This window comes from Catharus ustulatus, chromosome 10 (genome assembly GCF_009819885.2).
Source record: "Catharus ustulatus isolate bCatUst1 chromosome 10, bCatUst1.pri.v2, whole genome shotgun sequence".
Classification (NCBI taxonomy): domain Eukaryota; kingdom Metazoa; phylum Chordata; class Aves; order Passeriformes; family Turdidae; genus Catharus; species Catharus ustulatus.
In genome coordinates this window covers 26,407,041-26,424,526 of record NC_046230.1, presented here as the reverse complement: position 1 = coordinate 26,424,526, position 17,486 = coordinate 26,407,041, and the positions used below count along the sequence as shown (strand labels likewise).

The 17,486-nt window shown below is 38.4% G+C and overlaps 1 protein-coding gene across 1 annotated transcript; it reads left to right on the top strand.

Moving 5' to 3' along the window:
- Nucleotides 1–12,659: 12,659 nt before the first annotated feature.
- Nucleotides 12,660–17,223, top strand: LOC117000743 (tubulin alpha-3 chain-like). The gene is made up of 5 exons (XM_033068708.1): nucleotides 12,660–12,904; nucleotides 14,310–14,532; nucleotides 15,047–15,195; nucleotides 15,520–16,200; nucleotides 16,430–17,223. The coding sequence occupies exons 1-5, from the start codon at nucleotides 12,902–12,904 to the stop codon at nucleotides 16,724–16,726; spliced, it is 1,353 nt and encodes a 450-aa protein (XP_032924599.1). The 5' UTR covers nucleotides 12,660–12,901; the 3' UTR covers nucleotides 16,727–17,223.
- The last annotated feature ends 263 nt before the right edge of the window (nucleotides 17,224–17,486 follow it).

Genomic DNA, 17,486 nt, shown 5'->3' with positions numbered 1-17,486 from the left:
TTTTCTCCATATACGTCTTTATGTATAGGGTGGAAAAAAAAGAAAAAGAAACAAAAACCAAAAACCCCCAAACAAGCAACAAAATCCAACCAAAACCAAAATGATAGACTACTAACTCAATCTTTGGAAATAAAAACAATTCCAAAAGCTCACTTCCAGAACTGTTCAAACTCCATGAAAGAGAATGTCAAAAGCCAAAGACTACTTACAGATCATGAGAAGCAGAAAAAAAGCCCAAGCAGCCAGAACACCAAGGTGTTTAACCATCTGCTTACTGAACAACTCCATCAAATCAGACAGGTCTTTGCTCAGCTTTTACCTCTTTTCTCTGAGATACATTAATGGCTTTCTTGGGAGAGACCATAAAGCTTAGTACTACCTTCAGTAAGTTATATGTGGCTTTGGAACATGGAAATCATAATCTAATAGACAAAAAAAATACTAATAATTGTTTACAGTTGTTTTCATAATCACAAGCCATTTTGCAAAATGTCAGCATATTTTCACATAAGTAATGACGTAGCTTGATTAGCCATAGAAATTATTCTCGTGCCTGTGAAATTTTTACTTGGGAAATGGGCATAACAAAAAAAAGGCCAAATCCCCCCTTCATAATTGCTAATTATTTTTTCCAGCTTATCTCTAAATATCAAAATCTAAACTAGAAAAACTCAAAGTTTAACTTACATAAACTCTATGCAAAAAACCCAAAAAACAAACTAACAAAACCACAAAACAAACAAAAAACCCCAACCCAAAAAATCCCACTCAAAACGCGACTTCAATCAACTTTAGCTCTGTTTTCTTGTTCTTTTTCAGCTTTCCAGTGACACTCAGATACTGAGGTTCATGCTGTCTTCCGTCATTTGTGTCCGTGTAATTCTTTCTCTAGCAGACTTAAAGTATGCCCCTCCCCATAGCTGAGGTGCTCGCTCTCCAAAACCTGCCTCAGTTTGTTAGTTTGCTTGTTTTCAATTCCTTTCTCACTCCTTTCATTAGCTTGCTTTTTCCAAATAATAGACATCTTGCCTTTATTTCTCAGTCCTTTTCCAGTTTTTGCAACTCATCTATGTTTGCAATTCATCTTATAATCAGCAGGCTGCTATTCTCAGACATAAGAGGTGAAAGTCTTTACAAGCTTTACAGGCTCCTTTTCTCTGCTGCCAGCTGCACTTCCCAAATCTAAACAGGACCTACATATAGCAATCTCTGCCTCAAATTCGAAGTTTGAGCATCACAGTGAAGGGAGCAGAATGTGAGGAAAACACATATTAGAAGATGAGAATCAAATGGAAAGAAAGGAACAGACATAAATATTCAACTAATACTCAGCCAAGATCCTTCAGTGCTATTTGTTACTCTGTGGTACATGAACAGGTGTAGTTTACCAAATTCTTCCTCCATAAGTCAAGCAGCATGTAGATCAGCATTCCATGAAGACGTGTATGGGAGTGAAAAACATGTCGTTTTTCCACTACAAGAGGAAAAGCAGTACAGGAAAACTGTTATAAAGCTGGCAGCTATAAAATAATTTGTTTGTTTTAATTTATTTTGCAAGGACTAACTCATTCACTGACACGAGTGGATTAGATTCTACTTTGCATATAGCACAGTCTTATTGTTCAAAGTGTCTGTTGAAATTACTAGATAGCATGCTGTCAATACATGCCTATGATTCTAGCATTTTATCAAAAAAACCCTTTACTTTTACAAAAACCATTGGAGTTCTGATAAGTAAAATATTAAAACAAAGTGTTTCACAAATTGAAGTACTTCATTTTTACTAACTCCTGGGAAGAACTCCCTCCTTCACTTGTGTACTATTCAGAAATAGTAAAAAATACTTTGAAATTTTGAATTAAATACCATCTTTGGACATAGCTTGCAAAAGTAAGAATTCTTTACAAACTGTCACTTACCACCTTTTCCCCAGTTGGTCCAGATGATCTGTTTGTTTATCAGGCAATACTAAGATAGAAACATGGAACTAATTCAATTACAGAGGGTTTTGTCTAAAGAAGAAAGCACATTATTTACCTTTTATTACCTTTTCACCTCTAATGAGATGAAACGCTTGCAGGTTAGAATGCATGAATACGTATTTTGGTTTTGAGGGGTTTTTTTTTCCTGCTCTTAGAAATTGCACTAATAAGCAACCTTTTGAAGAAATAAACACTGGAAAAATTTCACAAGTTTGTGTGCTTCTAAATTAACATTTAGGAGCAAATTAGTTTTTATAATTTATTTGAAGCTTTTCTATTTTGAGCATGCACAAAGACAGAAAACTGAAAATTAGCATGGGGCATGTAACTTGAAGACAATTATTATTCAAAATATTAAATATGTTATTTATGCAAAATACCACAGGATCAAGCTATAAATCAATCGGAGCCTTAATTTCAAGAAATATTTTTTTGTTTATTTCACTTGCTGAAGGCTTTTTGGTAGCAAAGACTCCTGCTGCATGTTCCCTCTTCTTGTTCTGAATTTTCAGGGTATTTTCTTCACTGAATCCTTCACAATGAAGCAAAAAATATAAAAAAAAAAAACCCAAACCACCACAAAAACAAAAAAAAACCAAAAAAAACCAAGCCCACAAACAAAAAACCAAACAAAAAACCCCCAAAACTGAACAAACAAAAACAAAACAAAACAAAAAAAGAAAAAAAAAGAAAAAATAACAAGAAATGCCCACCCAAAACACTGAAATGAAAATATTATTTTTCTCTAAATAAAAGTTAAGGATGAGAAGCTTCTGGAAAAAATGCTAGGGGGCTGAGTGTCCTAAGTACAGTTACATTATTTAGGTATTACTTTGTAAACACAGAGAAAAGGGTTATAAAGCAGTTGGAGGAAAAGGTGAAAAAAACCCCTAATATATATCTCTTCTTTGTTACTTTTATTAGAAGAGAACCTGGCTTCAATTTTTCAAGTAATATTTTTGTGATGGAATATTAACAAGGCAGGCTAGCTGCTCTTCCACAGCTAAACAAGCTGCTATGACAATGACAAAAGCATTCTAAATACCTTCAAGATAATGAATTGTAATAGCCAGGAAAACCAACAGCTATACTACCCCATTTGAGTCTCTCCAAATAGCTCAATTTTATACCTCCAATAGCTCAAACATTTTATTTCTAATATTAAAATCTTACAATCTAAAGCACACTTCAACAGTCACTCCATAATTTAGTTTTACTGCTGAGATTGATGACACAATTATTTTAAAATACTGTAAAGCTTCTTGGAAAATTATTGTTTATTCACAACAGAAATCTGTTGGGATCACCTTTCAATTCATCTTAGTAATAGGAGCTTTATGCTTCTGACCCAGCATGTGACACCTGTCAAAACTGGTCTTCTGCAGTGGGATTCCAAGCTATTAGTAGCAACTATGAACAAGTTAAATAACCTTCCTTCAAAACATAGTAGTATGCACATGGTATCACAAAGCAGATATTGTACCATCACCTCTTGAACAAATATTGCCTGCAGATCAATTTCTCCCTGCCTAAAGTCTACTCTTCAAGTATCCCACAATAAAGAAAGCTTTGAGAACTTCTGGTTATATGTTCATAACAAGCAGGAACTTCAGGTAAATGCTTTAAAAATAGAGTTTGTCAGGAGTCTAGGAGACTGTTATTTTAATTCTGAAACAAACACTGCATATACTAACTGCCTCAGTACCTGATGACAAAATCTAAATCAGCTGGACGCAGGCAGTTACTTAACAATAAACTGGACTGTTAAGAAAGCCCACGTATGCTTTCATTAGTATAGACAATAATCACCATGTTAGGCAAACAAGAAATTTTGCTGAACACAAAATGATAGTGGATCTGTTACTACTTATACTTTGGATGTAACATTAAATGTAAGGATCTGTGAAATGCCAAGAACTACTAGTTCTCAGAGAATAGATACTTAGATCTACATCAACTCTAATAATGTTCTGTCTGTGATAAGCAAGTCTTTTGCAATGGGCTCACCTTGTCACGCCACCCACATACTGCAAGTTGTCTAAGAACGCTTCTTAATGACTTCTTTTAGATTCTAAAAATCTCTGATGCCTATGGACACTCAGAGACCTCAAGCTGCAAGATAAAAGCCAAACAAGTTTTGTTTCTCCAATGTATGGTAGTAAGCAAAAGAGCAACAAATTATTTATTTGTTACTGCAAGATGAACATTTCCTGGCAAGCTATATATGGCAAACTGTTCTATTATTAATCTCACTGTATGAGAACAACATTATGTCTGGAGGAAAGACCTAGCCCAAGCATGCACAAGTATGTTCCATTCTATTTTTGCTGTAGTCAAGAAAGACTGACGTGTACTACTTTGACTCTTCTCTCATCAGTCCAGCACAGGAAAAATGAATTGCTGTACTTCTCTACCTTTTTGCAGTATCTCATACAATGGATACTGCATTTTCCATTGGAAAATATTAAAAAACTTAAGCCTTAGAGAAACATCTGTATACTTGTGATACTCTCACATTAAAAGTTCGTATTTCTTCCTAAAGGTGAGAATTCTGCATCTATGATTGCATTCAAACAAACAAACAATTTTAAAAGGCGGGGAGGGAGAAAGTAATCGATGGTTGGATAAACAGTCCTCTCTTGCACTGTGATATTACACCTCTCAGAGAGGGAATGCAAGTTACAGTTCTACAATAAATCCACAGAATTTGAAAAACTGGTCACTCCACTGGTATTTCTGCTTCTTCAATCCTATTATTGCTGCTAATGCACTTCAAGGAATGCTAATGCATGAATTAATCTCATTCAGCACTGATTATTCAAAAGTGAGATCATAAAGGATCATGTGGGCCCACTGCTCCACCATCAAACACAAGCAGTAAACCACTGCCACCTGGGATGATTACCATCACGGGATGGCTACCAGCAGGATGAAAAGGTGCTGTTCAGTGGTGTATAAAAGCAGCAAATATATTTGGCCCTGGGTTGTCAGGTATACCTATAGACTGTAAATGACTCTGTGTTGGCAATGCTTAGCTTGTTTTCTTACAACTGCTTGCCCCAAAACAATGAATTCATTATACCTCGTTCATTATCTTCACAGAAGATTACAATCCTCTTGAAGTTTCCACAAGCATCCAGAGAATTGTTGGGAAAAAAAAAAAAGCAGCAGTCATATTCGATGGCACTATGGTAGTATAGGTCCCCCTTCCCACTAAACAGATCAATGCAGTCCATACACAGACAATATTGGTGAAGACACATTGCAATTAATGAAAAAATTCTTTCATGGCAGCTTCTCCATACTCTTAACTCATACTTAATTTCTTTCATTTATTAAATAAATAGCTTTTGTCTTCGTATTGTTACTATCATGGAACTGATGTCCAAGCTAGTACCTTTTCTTTACTATTTCCAGTGATAGATGCCCAAGTCCAAAGCTAAACTATGTTTTAATTTACTCTGTTTCTTTCAAATGCAGATTTTGTTTCAGTTTCCACCTGCCAAAAATACTTGGCAATTACAGCAGAGGAGTGAACGGGGGAATGCAGGAAGTGAATAGAAAGCCCTTAATCTGGTATAATGACACAACACATGAACCAATTTTGCTATGAATACCATTTTGCTATCAATAAAGGTAATTTACATTTTTATTCCTTACAAATAATTTTGCATTTTTGAGTATTTTAATGAAAAGAAAAAAACTTCCTAAATGTAGGAATTACCACTCTCCTATGACCACAAAAGGTAACCTCAGTCTAATGTCTTAATTTATTAATAAATTCTCTGTAATAACAGAAGAGACTAGAGCAGACAACACTACATTAAATATACACTGTTCCTCGAATTCCACTTTATGGCTTTTGAAGTTCATAAACAACAAATAGAAAACCTCATTCAAAATTATCAGAAAGAAAGAGAGATACGAAGAACAGATAGATGGTCTGTGCTACACTGTAAGGTATCATGCTGCTCTGTTAGTAGTACTACTAGCATATAAATGGACAGCACAAAAATATAGTGTTAAGAAGATGCTAGGGAAACAAATGAAGAAAAGTCCTATTTGTCTTTTAAACAGATACTCATCAGTGGCATTCTTTCTCAGATGGTCTTTCCTTCTGCCTCTTAGGAAAACACCAAAGAAGCTTCACCTAGATTAGGCCATATCATTATGAACAACCCATTATTCACAGGATCCATTAAAAACACTAGGAAAGCTGCTGTCACATTTAATCCAACTCCACCCACTTTCACAGACAAAAGCATTATAGTTCAGGACCCTGCTTGGTTGCTTTGGAAACAACAAATTGCTTCCATTCTTTTCTTCTGTGCCACTGACCCATCCAAATCAGTAAAGGCAAACCCTGACTGTTCAATTTAACAATCCATTTTCGGTGACAACAGGAAATAAATACTCTAAAATCCTGATCTCTGCTTTGAAATGCATATTTAAAATTCTGTTTTCTTCGAGAGATCTTTCTAAAATACCATAAAAGCACATGTTTACTAAAAATAACATCAGTTCTACTTGCTTCAACTGTTTTCTATCAGTGACAATAAAGTTGTGAACTGAGAAACAACCAGACATTTGGCAGCTGGACTTATCCCTCTGGAGTTCTACTAAAGCATGCATAGGAGCATTTATCTGAAATCAAATAAAGTATTTATCTGAAATGAAATGAACTTATTCTGACTTGGCTAGAGTCCATTCCTACAGATGGCTTTGATAAAGTTCACATAATTGAGAGAAATCACTGTTCAATAATACCTTTTAAATGAACTAATGTTGAATTCTGTGAGTAGGCTTTTTTCTAATTTCCATGGGAAACTAATGGGTCAGCATTTTTAACAGTCACAAACTACAGGGTGATTGAGAGTGCTTTGGGAAGGAGGATTCACAATCCATTTTCCAGACATACTTCACATTGTCAAAAGTCTGTAAGTCCCCTATCTTCAGAGTATATGGAAAATAGGAACAAAGTACTGGAACTTCAGAGAATAAGGCTTGAGCAATGAACAGCCCAAGGGCAAGTGATCAATACTCAAGAAGTGAGAAAGTCTTCCCTTAGAAATGCTGAGGCAAATAAGGTATGCAAGACCCTTGGCTAAGTATGACAGGGGATAAGGTGCCACTAGCTGTCTTGGAACCAACATGAGAACAAAAGGAACAAGGAATTGGATTTGAGGCAGAACACTGCTAGATTTCTCAATAAGGTTTAGCTATGATTACGTAAAGAACCACTAACTAGAGAATGAAAAATAACTGCACCAGTTTAAAAAAAAAGCAACGATTTATTCTAGAGCGTAATGTCTGAAATTAATTCTTAGGTCTCCACAAAAAGATTTCTAGGGAATAAATTTGTAATCAGCATTTGAAAGAACAATTTCTTAATGGAAAGTTAAAAACTTAATGTTTCAGAAAAGCAATCTCAAAATGAAAAGGTCAAAGTATGAGCAGGAAGATACAAATTCTGGCAGCAAATGGGAGTGAGGCAAAGAAAAATGATACAGCAGACCTTGAGAAACAAGTCTACAAAGTAAAATAACAATATTGCAATGTTTTTTCTAACAAGTGTTGTATTGAACATATGCCCATTTCGTCTTCCCCTCTAGAGCAGAATATATATTGCTTACATAAGATTTAAGAAAAAAGGATTTGTTTAGATTTTGTTTCTAAGAGTAAATTAATATTTGAATAAGTTTCAGTGGTTATAAAACTGCTCTGTCTTCAGAAACTGAAACAAAAGGCAAAGCTCTTTACAGGAAGTTTTATTTAATTAATGCACATCTATGTACCAGACAATGACCAGCATCAAATTACAACCGGTAGTCCTTTTCTCTTGTTTCCCTGCTGCAAAATTATTTGTGATTTTAGTATGCATTTTCTTCTGTGCTGGCTAGACATGCTGGACAGACTTCTAAATAATAGCTTGAGGTATGTTATCCATAGGTATAATATGTTCCGTATATCTACACAATTACAGAGTATGGTCTACAAAACCATAATGAAAGCTAAATAAAACACAATAGAAAGCATGTGTGAACTAGATATTCACTCCTGATCAGGCTTCTTTCCGTTATTGGAGTCTATTTCCTCTTCTAGAGGACCAAGCTGTCTACTGGAGGCTCATTCCTACAGAGAAGGTATTTGGCTCTGCAAAAGCCCAAACAATATTAAAAGAAATTTATTAAATCTAGTTCTTTATAGTGAATGATAAATACCACCTTTATGAAGCACCTTTTATGCATTTATTATATTGATGTTCATGTAAAAAAATCCTCAAGGATTCATTCTTGTAAACACACTTTGTCATTTCTGATGTGACAGTCAAAATATTTTATTTGCAAGAATATTAATGTGACATAAACACTGCACATTTTATAAATACTCAGTCTTCCTTAAAAGTGAAGTGCATATTTATACTGAAATAAGTATCAAAGCTTTAGGTTTTAAAGCAAGGATATATTTTGGCTATGAGAGTAAGATTATTTAAAATATGCAGAAAATAAACCATCTTTCAAAGACAATATCTTTCTTAGTTACAAACAAAAGAATGACCTTTTACCCTTTTTTTTTTTCAAAGCCTGCACAGAAATAATAGCAGTCTGATGAAATATGCTTTGTCAGGACCAGACACGGGGTATCTTCTCTTTTTCCCCAATAGACACATGAAATGAGACATAAGTTAACACCAAAAGCATTTTTCTCTGAAGTACATTCTAGATAAAGCAAAATTTATACAATAGCACTTTCACAGGACTACTAAGAAAATTTAATAATAGACTGTGTGCACTGTACAAATGGACAACTTTGTGAAGCAAAAATTACAGACATGAAAATCTTCTGTCTATCAGAGCAAACCTTTAAAACTAGCTAACTCTGTTTATATAGAAATATGGCCATGGAACCAAGGCATCAAAGAGAGGCTACAAAGCAGACCTCATAAAGTACATGAATACTGGGGGCTGCTAATCTGGAATTAATCACTAGCCAATTAAAGAGATTGGCAGTCATAAGTCTGATACATTAATTTATTGCAGCAATAAAGATATCTTTTCAAGGGACAGATTATTTAACACAAACAAATTTGAAATAACAGTTTTCCAAACAGTGAATGAATGAGCCATTTCTGATCTGGCACCAAACCAAAAATCCTCCAGTGACAAGACAAAATAAATGAATTCTATTAAATCTAAGAAAAGTTTCCTGGGGAAAAAAAAAACCTATCAGGGCTCGTAAAGACTTTTAAAAATAAAAAGCTCCCATCTTTCTGCATCCCTTCTCCACTTTAGTACTGTAATTATAAACAACCCACAAAAGTCAGCTAAACATTGTCAACACGGATACTGAAGACTTATGGCAAAAGCATATGAAAATGACAGAAAAGGTCTCACAGTGAACAGCTGGAAGAAGAAAAAAGTGTTTGAATGCATATCTGCAAGCTTTTCTAAGAGTGCAGTTGATACACAAAGACATTTGATTACTATAGAGATCTTATAGCTTTATTGTGGGTTCTGCACAGGATCTTTACTTACTTGCACAGCTCTAAATTTAGTCTTGACAGAAGACTGAAATTAAGGTAATATTAACTCTCAAGTTGTTAACTACCAAGAAGTTTTTCCAATTTTGGTAAATTCTTTTAGGTTAAAATTAGAAAGATAAAATGATTTCCAAGTTTGTAATACCATGAGAGACCAAACTTCGCTCAGCAGTTTTGTGTTTGCAGCTTCACATCTCATTTCTCACTGATGAAAATGGAAACAATTATCTTGCCTGGAAGAATTCTGTTTGAACCCAAGCTGCTTTGGGGAGAGGATATACAGTTTGTTGGTCTCCTTTGTTTTGAAGGTGATATCTAAAGTACTTTCCCATGTTATTTACTAGGAGAGAATTGCGCTGTAGCCATTCAGGCACAGAAACTAGCCAGCTCAGATGCAGTACTAGTACAAATACCTGTCATATGGAAATAGTGAATTCCCCAACTTTGGGATTTAGATGCACATTAGAATTTTGTCTAAAAGCTGCAAAAACTTCCTTGGCAATTGATTGAAATTAGGAATAATTTTGAAGGTAAGAAAGCTTATTCACTCACTGTTTTAGAAACTTATGATAGTTCAAAAGTTGTATACTACTTTACAGTCAAGCAGTATATAATAATGATAATTCCAACACATCATAACCCAGTTTATTTCTCTGCATGTTAAAGCACCAGAAGGTTCAGTAGGGGCACTGACTGCTACAGACGCATCAAGAACTTCTGCACTGGAAAAAGGCCTCTGCGAGTGCTCTTTCCTTCACTAGTTTCTCTCAAATTTCTCAGAAACTCTATGGAGTGGGATAGCTGCATCAGAATTTTGTGTATGTGGCAATGGAACAATGTCAGTCCAGAAGCCATGCAGACCACACTTTCCACCTCTGTCTTCTTAGGTTGACTGACTATGCACAAGCAAGGACTAACCTGTAACCTGTCCCTGTTCCTAACAAAGAACACCCCCCAGTTTGTGCTAACATTTGCAGCTCTGGCTGAGGGGGAGTTAGAACAATTCCCAAGAGTAAGTGCAGCAGCACCGGATTCACACAGTGAGACTACCATGCCATTATATTGCCCTGGAAAGAAAAAGTTTATCTTAGAAGCAGACAAGAAAAATAAATACTATGTTTTTCAAAAGAGCAATCCAAGTATACTCATCCACAAGCTTTTTCTGGATAGAGCCCAGAGAAGGGACATAAAGATGACCGTTTAGCAAGACAGCTATTTCACTGTCAAAGTTTATCAGCTTGGAAAAAAGGAGTGTAGACATGATTTTAATTCAACAGTCAACTTCAATACACAGCTTTGGTCTCTTTTAAGCACAATAATATATATTTGCATCACATCACATACAAGCAGTGAAAAGGCACCCAGCCATATGGAGGCATTCAATGCTGCACACTTTTACCCCAGGGAAAAAGTAAGGTAAGAACTACAGAACAAGCTTTTAAAAATACTGAGGGACCTTACTGTGGGATTATTGAAGGGATGATAGTGACGCGTAGGACGGTTGGGACAAAATGTGAGATCTCTATAGGCAGTTCTTGAAGTTTGCAGTTTATTGCACAGGGCAATAAACTGGGTAAAGGGGGCCCTGCTTGGAGCTGCCAGCCACAGCTGGAGCAGGGCAGGAGCAGAGTGTGGGGTGGGAGGAGTTCTGAGTAAGAGGACGAGGTAAGAGAGGTAAGAGTTAAGAGTTAAGAGATTAAGAGAGTTAAGAAAAAGAATAAAGAGCTAAGAGAGCAAGTTTCCCATTACAATACAATAAATTGTCTTCTATGTTGAATATTCTAATTTCCACTAACCAATCTAATACAAGATACAGATTCTCTAACATTTGCATGCAACCTATAGAAATCGCTATATTACCAAGTTTTACTGCTTTCTTATCTCTAAACCTTATCTCAGACCCTTCCCGTTACACTTGGAGAGGGTCTCTGCTGGCTTTTTGCTATTTGTGGCATCTGGCATTATCTAAACAAAGGAAGGAGCCTTCAAGCATCTGCATTGTTGCTCTCAGGCACACAGTCGAAAACTGCTGTCATTTCTATCTTGCTTACAGTTTCCATATTCTCAAAATCCTTTGCTGGACAATCACATTTATAAGGTTTTCCTGATTCATCCTCCCCAACATCTTACCACTGTTCAGTTTGACAGCTGCTTTCTCCACAGACTGACTTCAGGCCAACAGTTTTTACAGGCCAATGATAAGTAGGTTTACACTCACAATTTAAACGAACAATAGCTAGATGGCCTTCTGATAGCAGTTCATCACTTTCAAATAGCTATTATAATGACTTTTAACCATAGAACAACCAACTAGTTCATTTCTGAGGATTTAAAAAACACATGTGCACAGTATGTCATCACAGGACAAGTCGGTGATTCCAAGCAAATTGTACATTCTTCATCTGAACCAGAGCTCAGAATCAAATTAATTTTACTTAGTAGTGTCTCACGCAATTCGTCAGGAGTTTTATCATTTGCAAACACAGAAAGATAATTAAACCCAGAGATTTCCATACAGGAAACATTCTGATCTCTCATGCTTCAAAACAGTTCCATTGATCAAAATGCAATAAGAACTGTTGCTACACAGTAAGGATATAGTCTACAATACATAAAAACACAAGCTGTCCCTTACTACAGAAAATTCTGGCCTACCATTTCAAAATATATTAAGATTAATCCTACCTGGAAAAATGGCAATTTAGAACTTAGTGATAAGTATGTATGTTAATAACACAATTTTCCGAAGTCCCAAACTGAATCTGCCTAGTCAAAACTAGGGAATGGAAAGTGGTCACTACTCATAGAGTGATACTGTAATTACAATACCACTCCAGTTTTGTATTTCTATCAAATAAATCTCCCTTGGGAAAGCAGATCTGTATCCTCTTACTATCAGGAGAGCCTACAGGAAATAGTACTTCTATATCACCATGACCAGTACAGATCAGGTTTACATACGAAAACTGCTTAGTGCTGTGCTACCACTCCATTTTCACTTCAAGCCTCCGCAGCGAGCGCCCGGCCCCTCACGGCCGCTTCCCGCCTCGAGAGCACGGGACGCGCACGCCCCGCCCGGGCAGCTCAAGCCCCGCCTCCAGACATGCGCCCGCCTCCAGACATGCGCCCGCCTCCAGACATGCGCCCGCCTCCAGACACGCGCTCGCCTTGCGGCAGTCTCCGCCCTCGCCGGGAGAAGAGCACTCTCGACCAATCAGAGGCTTTCCCTCGCGCCCAGTCCGCGCGGGTAATGGCCAATGGGGAGCCAGCACCTGAGGCGAGGGGTTCGAGGCCGTTAACGGTCGGCAGTTGGTGCTGGTCGGTCGCAGCGGCAGACGTATTGTGGCACAGTCGGAGTTCGTCACCTTAGCGAGGCACCATGGTGGGAGATGGGATCCTTGCGGCTGCGGGGGGAGAAAGGGCGTTTGGGAGACGGGATCCTTGTGGTTGTGGGGGGAGAAAAAGCATTTGGGACCGCTTTTATTGCGGCAGTTCGGGGGAGTTAATGACTGCACGTGTTGCGGCAGGACTCGCAGGCAGTTTCTGCTTGAAGTCCCCGCGGTAGCTGTTAACGCAGAAGGGTTGGGAGAAGGAGGGAAATTAGTGTGAAACTTTATTAACTTTGGGGGAGGCGATGCGGAGGAACCGGCCGGTAGCTGGCAAGACGAGATATGTGCAGGGGAAGTCTGTTCGGAGCAGGCACCTCCTGCGCGAAGAGGCGAGGGACGAACTGAAACCTTGGTGCAGGCGGCGGGGAGATAGTGGGACAGAGGATAGTGGCCCCCGGCCGGATCTATATGCCGTTTTGGGCTGCCTTGGCGCGTGAAGCCGTAGAGGGCACAGCGCGTGCTCGAGGGACGGGCCGGGCGGCGCGCGCCGGGAGCCGCTCGCTGGGGTTAGCCAATCAGAGGAGGGGGTGTGGCCGGCGGTTGTGAGGGACGGGCCGGGCGGCGCGCGCCGAGAGCCACTCGCTGGGGTTAGCCAATCAGGGGAGGGGGTGTGGCCGGCGGTTGTGAGGGCCGGGCCGGGCGGTGCGAGTGTCGTGGAGGATCTGCGGGGGTGGAGCGGAGGCTGTGGAATTTCATTAAACTGTCGAGGAAATGGGAAAGAGCAACCTTGATTTTTCTTTTCCACCTCTGCGTTTTTCTAGATGCACTCTAACAATAAACTATAAAAGCAGCTTATTTCCATCTCAGGTGTCTAAGGCATTTGAGGTACTGGGAGACTTAACACACCTGGCGCATTGCTTAGAATCAAAGGAGCTAATTTAAAGGGGGCAGATTACATTTCATTGGGATTCTAAGACGATTTCACATAGGAATATGTATGAAAAACATATGTACTAATTGCTAGGGCCTAGATACTGGTATGCTTATTATAAAGGGAAATGTACTGAATGGTCCTGTACAGGAAAGATTCCTGCAACAATTACCCAGTACATGGTCTGGAAACAAGAAAACTGAGGGGATATATAAAGAGGTCTTCTAAAAACTAAAAGGAGGTGAAGAAGAGACTAGGCTGAATATTGATATATGTGCAGCATTTTAAGGGATAATGAATTTGTATTCACCCACACAGACTATGTTGTCTTTAAGATCTTTCAGTATTCACAAAGTCAGTGCAGGTCAACAAAGGTGAGTAATGTCTTGCCAGCAGCAGACAATTTGTTCTCTTAAATTGCCACTTAAGAGCAACCATGGAATACTGCAGCAGAGAAAGATTATGGAAAGTACAACCCATAGGCAGGTAGCTCCATGTCTCATTATCATTCTCTTTTTACTTTTCAGCGTGAATGCATATCCATCCACGTTGGCCAGGCTGGTGTTCAGATTGGCAATGCATGTTGGGAATTGTATTGTCTTGAACATGGGATCCAGCCTGATGGTCAAGTGCCTAGTGATAATACTATGGGACGTGGAGATGATTCATTTAACACCTTCTTCAGTGAGACGGGAGCTGGTAAACATGTTCCGAGAGCAGTGTTTGTAGACCTAGAGCCAACAGTAGTTGGTATGTACCCAACATAGAAGGTTTTAAGTGAAAAAGTGAGGATCCTTTATGAGTTCCCTGTTGTTGTTTTTTGTTTGTTTAGAACACTATAAATTAAAAAACATGTATCTGCATGCTGTTTTGACATTTGCAGTTATTGTTATTTGAAAGAAATTAAATAATGGTCTACAGGTAACAGTATCTGGAAAACAAGAGAACTTTTTTACAATCTGGATCATCTTTCCAGACTGCTGTTGTTAGAGTGCTGTCCAGTATCATGTCTGTACCTGTAATGTAGTTTACTGAGTGATCTCTGAGTTCCTTGAGTACAAATACTGCTTTGTGTGTGCCTGATGTTTACCCTGAGACAAAGGGGCGGAAATTGTGCCAACTTTCTTTGACTAGTCAGACAAGCTGCATGTAGTCAGAGATGCTGTCTGCACTCTTTTGACACGTTTGCTTTGTGTGTAGTCACTAGGCAACATGCACAGAACTGATCAAATTTATGATGTGGTATTTTTGGGGTTTTTTGTAGATGAAGTACGTACAGGCACGTATAGGCAGTTATTCCATCCTGAGCAGCTCATTACTGGGAAGGAAGATGCAGCCAATAATTATGCCAGAGGCCATTATACCATTGGAAAAGAGATTGTTGATCTAGTGCTAGACCGCATTCGCAAACTGGTAAGGATTCATGCTGCAAGTCAGGATTTAAAATAATTGATACAGCTCTACAGCTAGCTATATTGGTGGTTTGCTGTTTTTTCATTTAAGAATTTTGTGCATAGTTAATTGTTCAAAACAAAATAAACTTTTTATTTCCTGGCCTGCCCTGTCCACCCTTTAAATAAAAATTCAATCAGTTAAACTGTTAAACTTTTTTTTTTATAATAGCAATTTAAAACTAGCAAACCTGTGACAGAAATGCTTTTGAATTATTATTTTAATACTGATTTCTCCAAAACAATCAATAATTTTTTTTCTCCCATTTTTTTCCACTCATTATAGGCTGATCTGTGCACAGGGCTGCAGGGCTTCCTTATCTTTCATAGTTTTGGAGGAGGCACTGGTTCAGGGTTTGCATCGCTGCTCATGGAAAGGCTGTCTGTTGACTATGGCAAGAAATCTAAACTGGAGTTTGCAATTTATCCAGCACCACAAGTTTCCACTGCTGTAGTGGAACCCTACAACTCAATTCTAACTACCCACACAACATTAGAGCATTCAGACTGTGCCTTTATGGTCGATAATGAAGCCATTTATGATATATGTCGTCGTAACCTGGACATCGGCCGTCCTACTTACACCAATTTAAACCGATTAATCGGGCAAATTGTTTCATCCATCACAGCCTCACTGCGTTTTGATGGAGCCCTCAATGTAGATCTGACAGAATTTCAAACTAACCTGGTTCCATACCCACGAATCCATTTCCCCTTGGTAACATATGCCCCTATCATCTCCGCTGAAAAAGCATATCATGAGCAGTTATCTGTGGCTGAAATTACCCATGCTTGCTTTGAACCAGCCAACCAGATGGTCAAATGCGACCCTCGCCATGGCAAGTACATGGCCTGCTGCATGTTATACAGAGGTGATGTTGTGCCCAAAGATGTCAATGCAGCCATTGCCACGATCAAGACTAAACGTACCATTCAGTTTGTGGATTGGTGCCCAACTGGATTCAAGGTACGTAGCCTTTTAAGTACTTGACACCCAAATGATTAGGAATTATGTAGTCTTCAGAGGTGTCAGTTGTGCTACAATGTTGTAATGTCCCTGTTAAATATTTTGATAAAGTGCAAAATAACTCTAATCTATTTTATTTATTTGTAATCATGGTGATTTTTGATTGTTAACAGAAATGATCTTTAAGCCTTAGCATTCCTAAGGAAAGTTCACATTTGTTTTCTCGAAGGTGGGCATTAACTACCAGCCTCCAACTGTGGTGCCTGGTGCTGATCTTGCCAAGGTGCAGCGGGCTGTGTGTATGCTGAGTAACACAACTGCTATTGCAGAAGCATGGGCTCGGCTTGACCACAAATTTGATCTCATGTATACTAAGCGTGCCTTTGTGCATTGGTATGTTGGGGAAGGGATGGAGGAAGGAGAATTTTCTGAAGCTCGGGAAGACCTGGCTGCCCTTGAGAAAGATTATGAAGAAGTTGGCCTAGACTCAGTAGAAGCAGAGGCTGAAGAAGGAGATGAATATTGAGGAAACTAAAGCCTGGAAAAATCTATTTACCAGAAAAAATAAATAAATTGCAGAACCGTGTTTGTTTGCTTTCAAATGTAATTCCAAATAAAGTTCCAAAGATTTTACTGCTGCAATTTTTTTTTCTTCACTATTAATGTGTGTATTCATGAAGGAAGGACAATTTGAGATTGCAGGTTTTGGTAGTGGATCTATTACCTGCTTTAAAATTGCTTAGTAATTTTTGCCTTCCTGCATTAGCATAGTAAAAAAACCCAAAAACTAATATCCTTTACTAATATAGTCACAGGAATAGCGCTTTAGAGACACATGGAAGGACTTCTATCATAGGACATTTGGCTTGTGTAAAAAGTGCTGACCCAGCTGGTTAGAGCATGAGGCCAGCAACGCCAATATTGTGGTTTCAATCCCCATATAGGCCCTTCAGCTGAGAGTGATCCTTGTGGGTCCCTTCCAACTGGGAATATTCTGTGAAATAACTAGGCTTTTGTTTTGGGAGTTTCGTGGTTTGGGTGATTTTTTTTTTTTTTTTTTTTTTTGTTGGTTATTGCTGTATTTAAATACAAAGAAGTCTCTTTTTCACACGGAAAGACTGGAAGAACCCAGGTTTCAGTACCGTAATGCATTGGGCATACTCCAGCCAGCGGTAGCGGATCAAAGCCGGGCCCAAGTGAAAGCTGCTCCACACCTGTCAGCAAAGTCTTCCATTTATGAGCCACCGTTCCCAGTCCGTCTCACACTCCTCAAGGATCACTTCTAG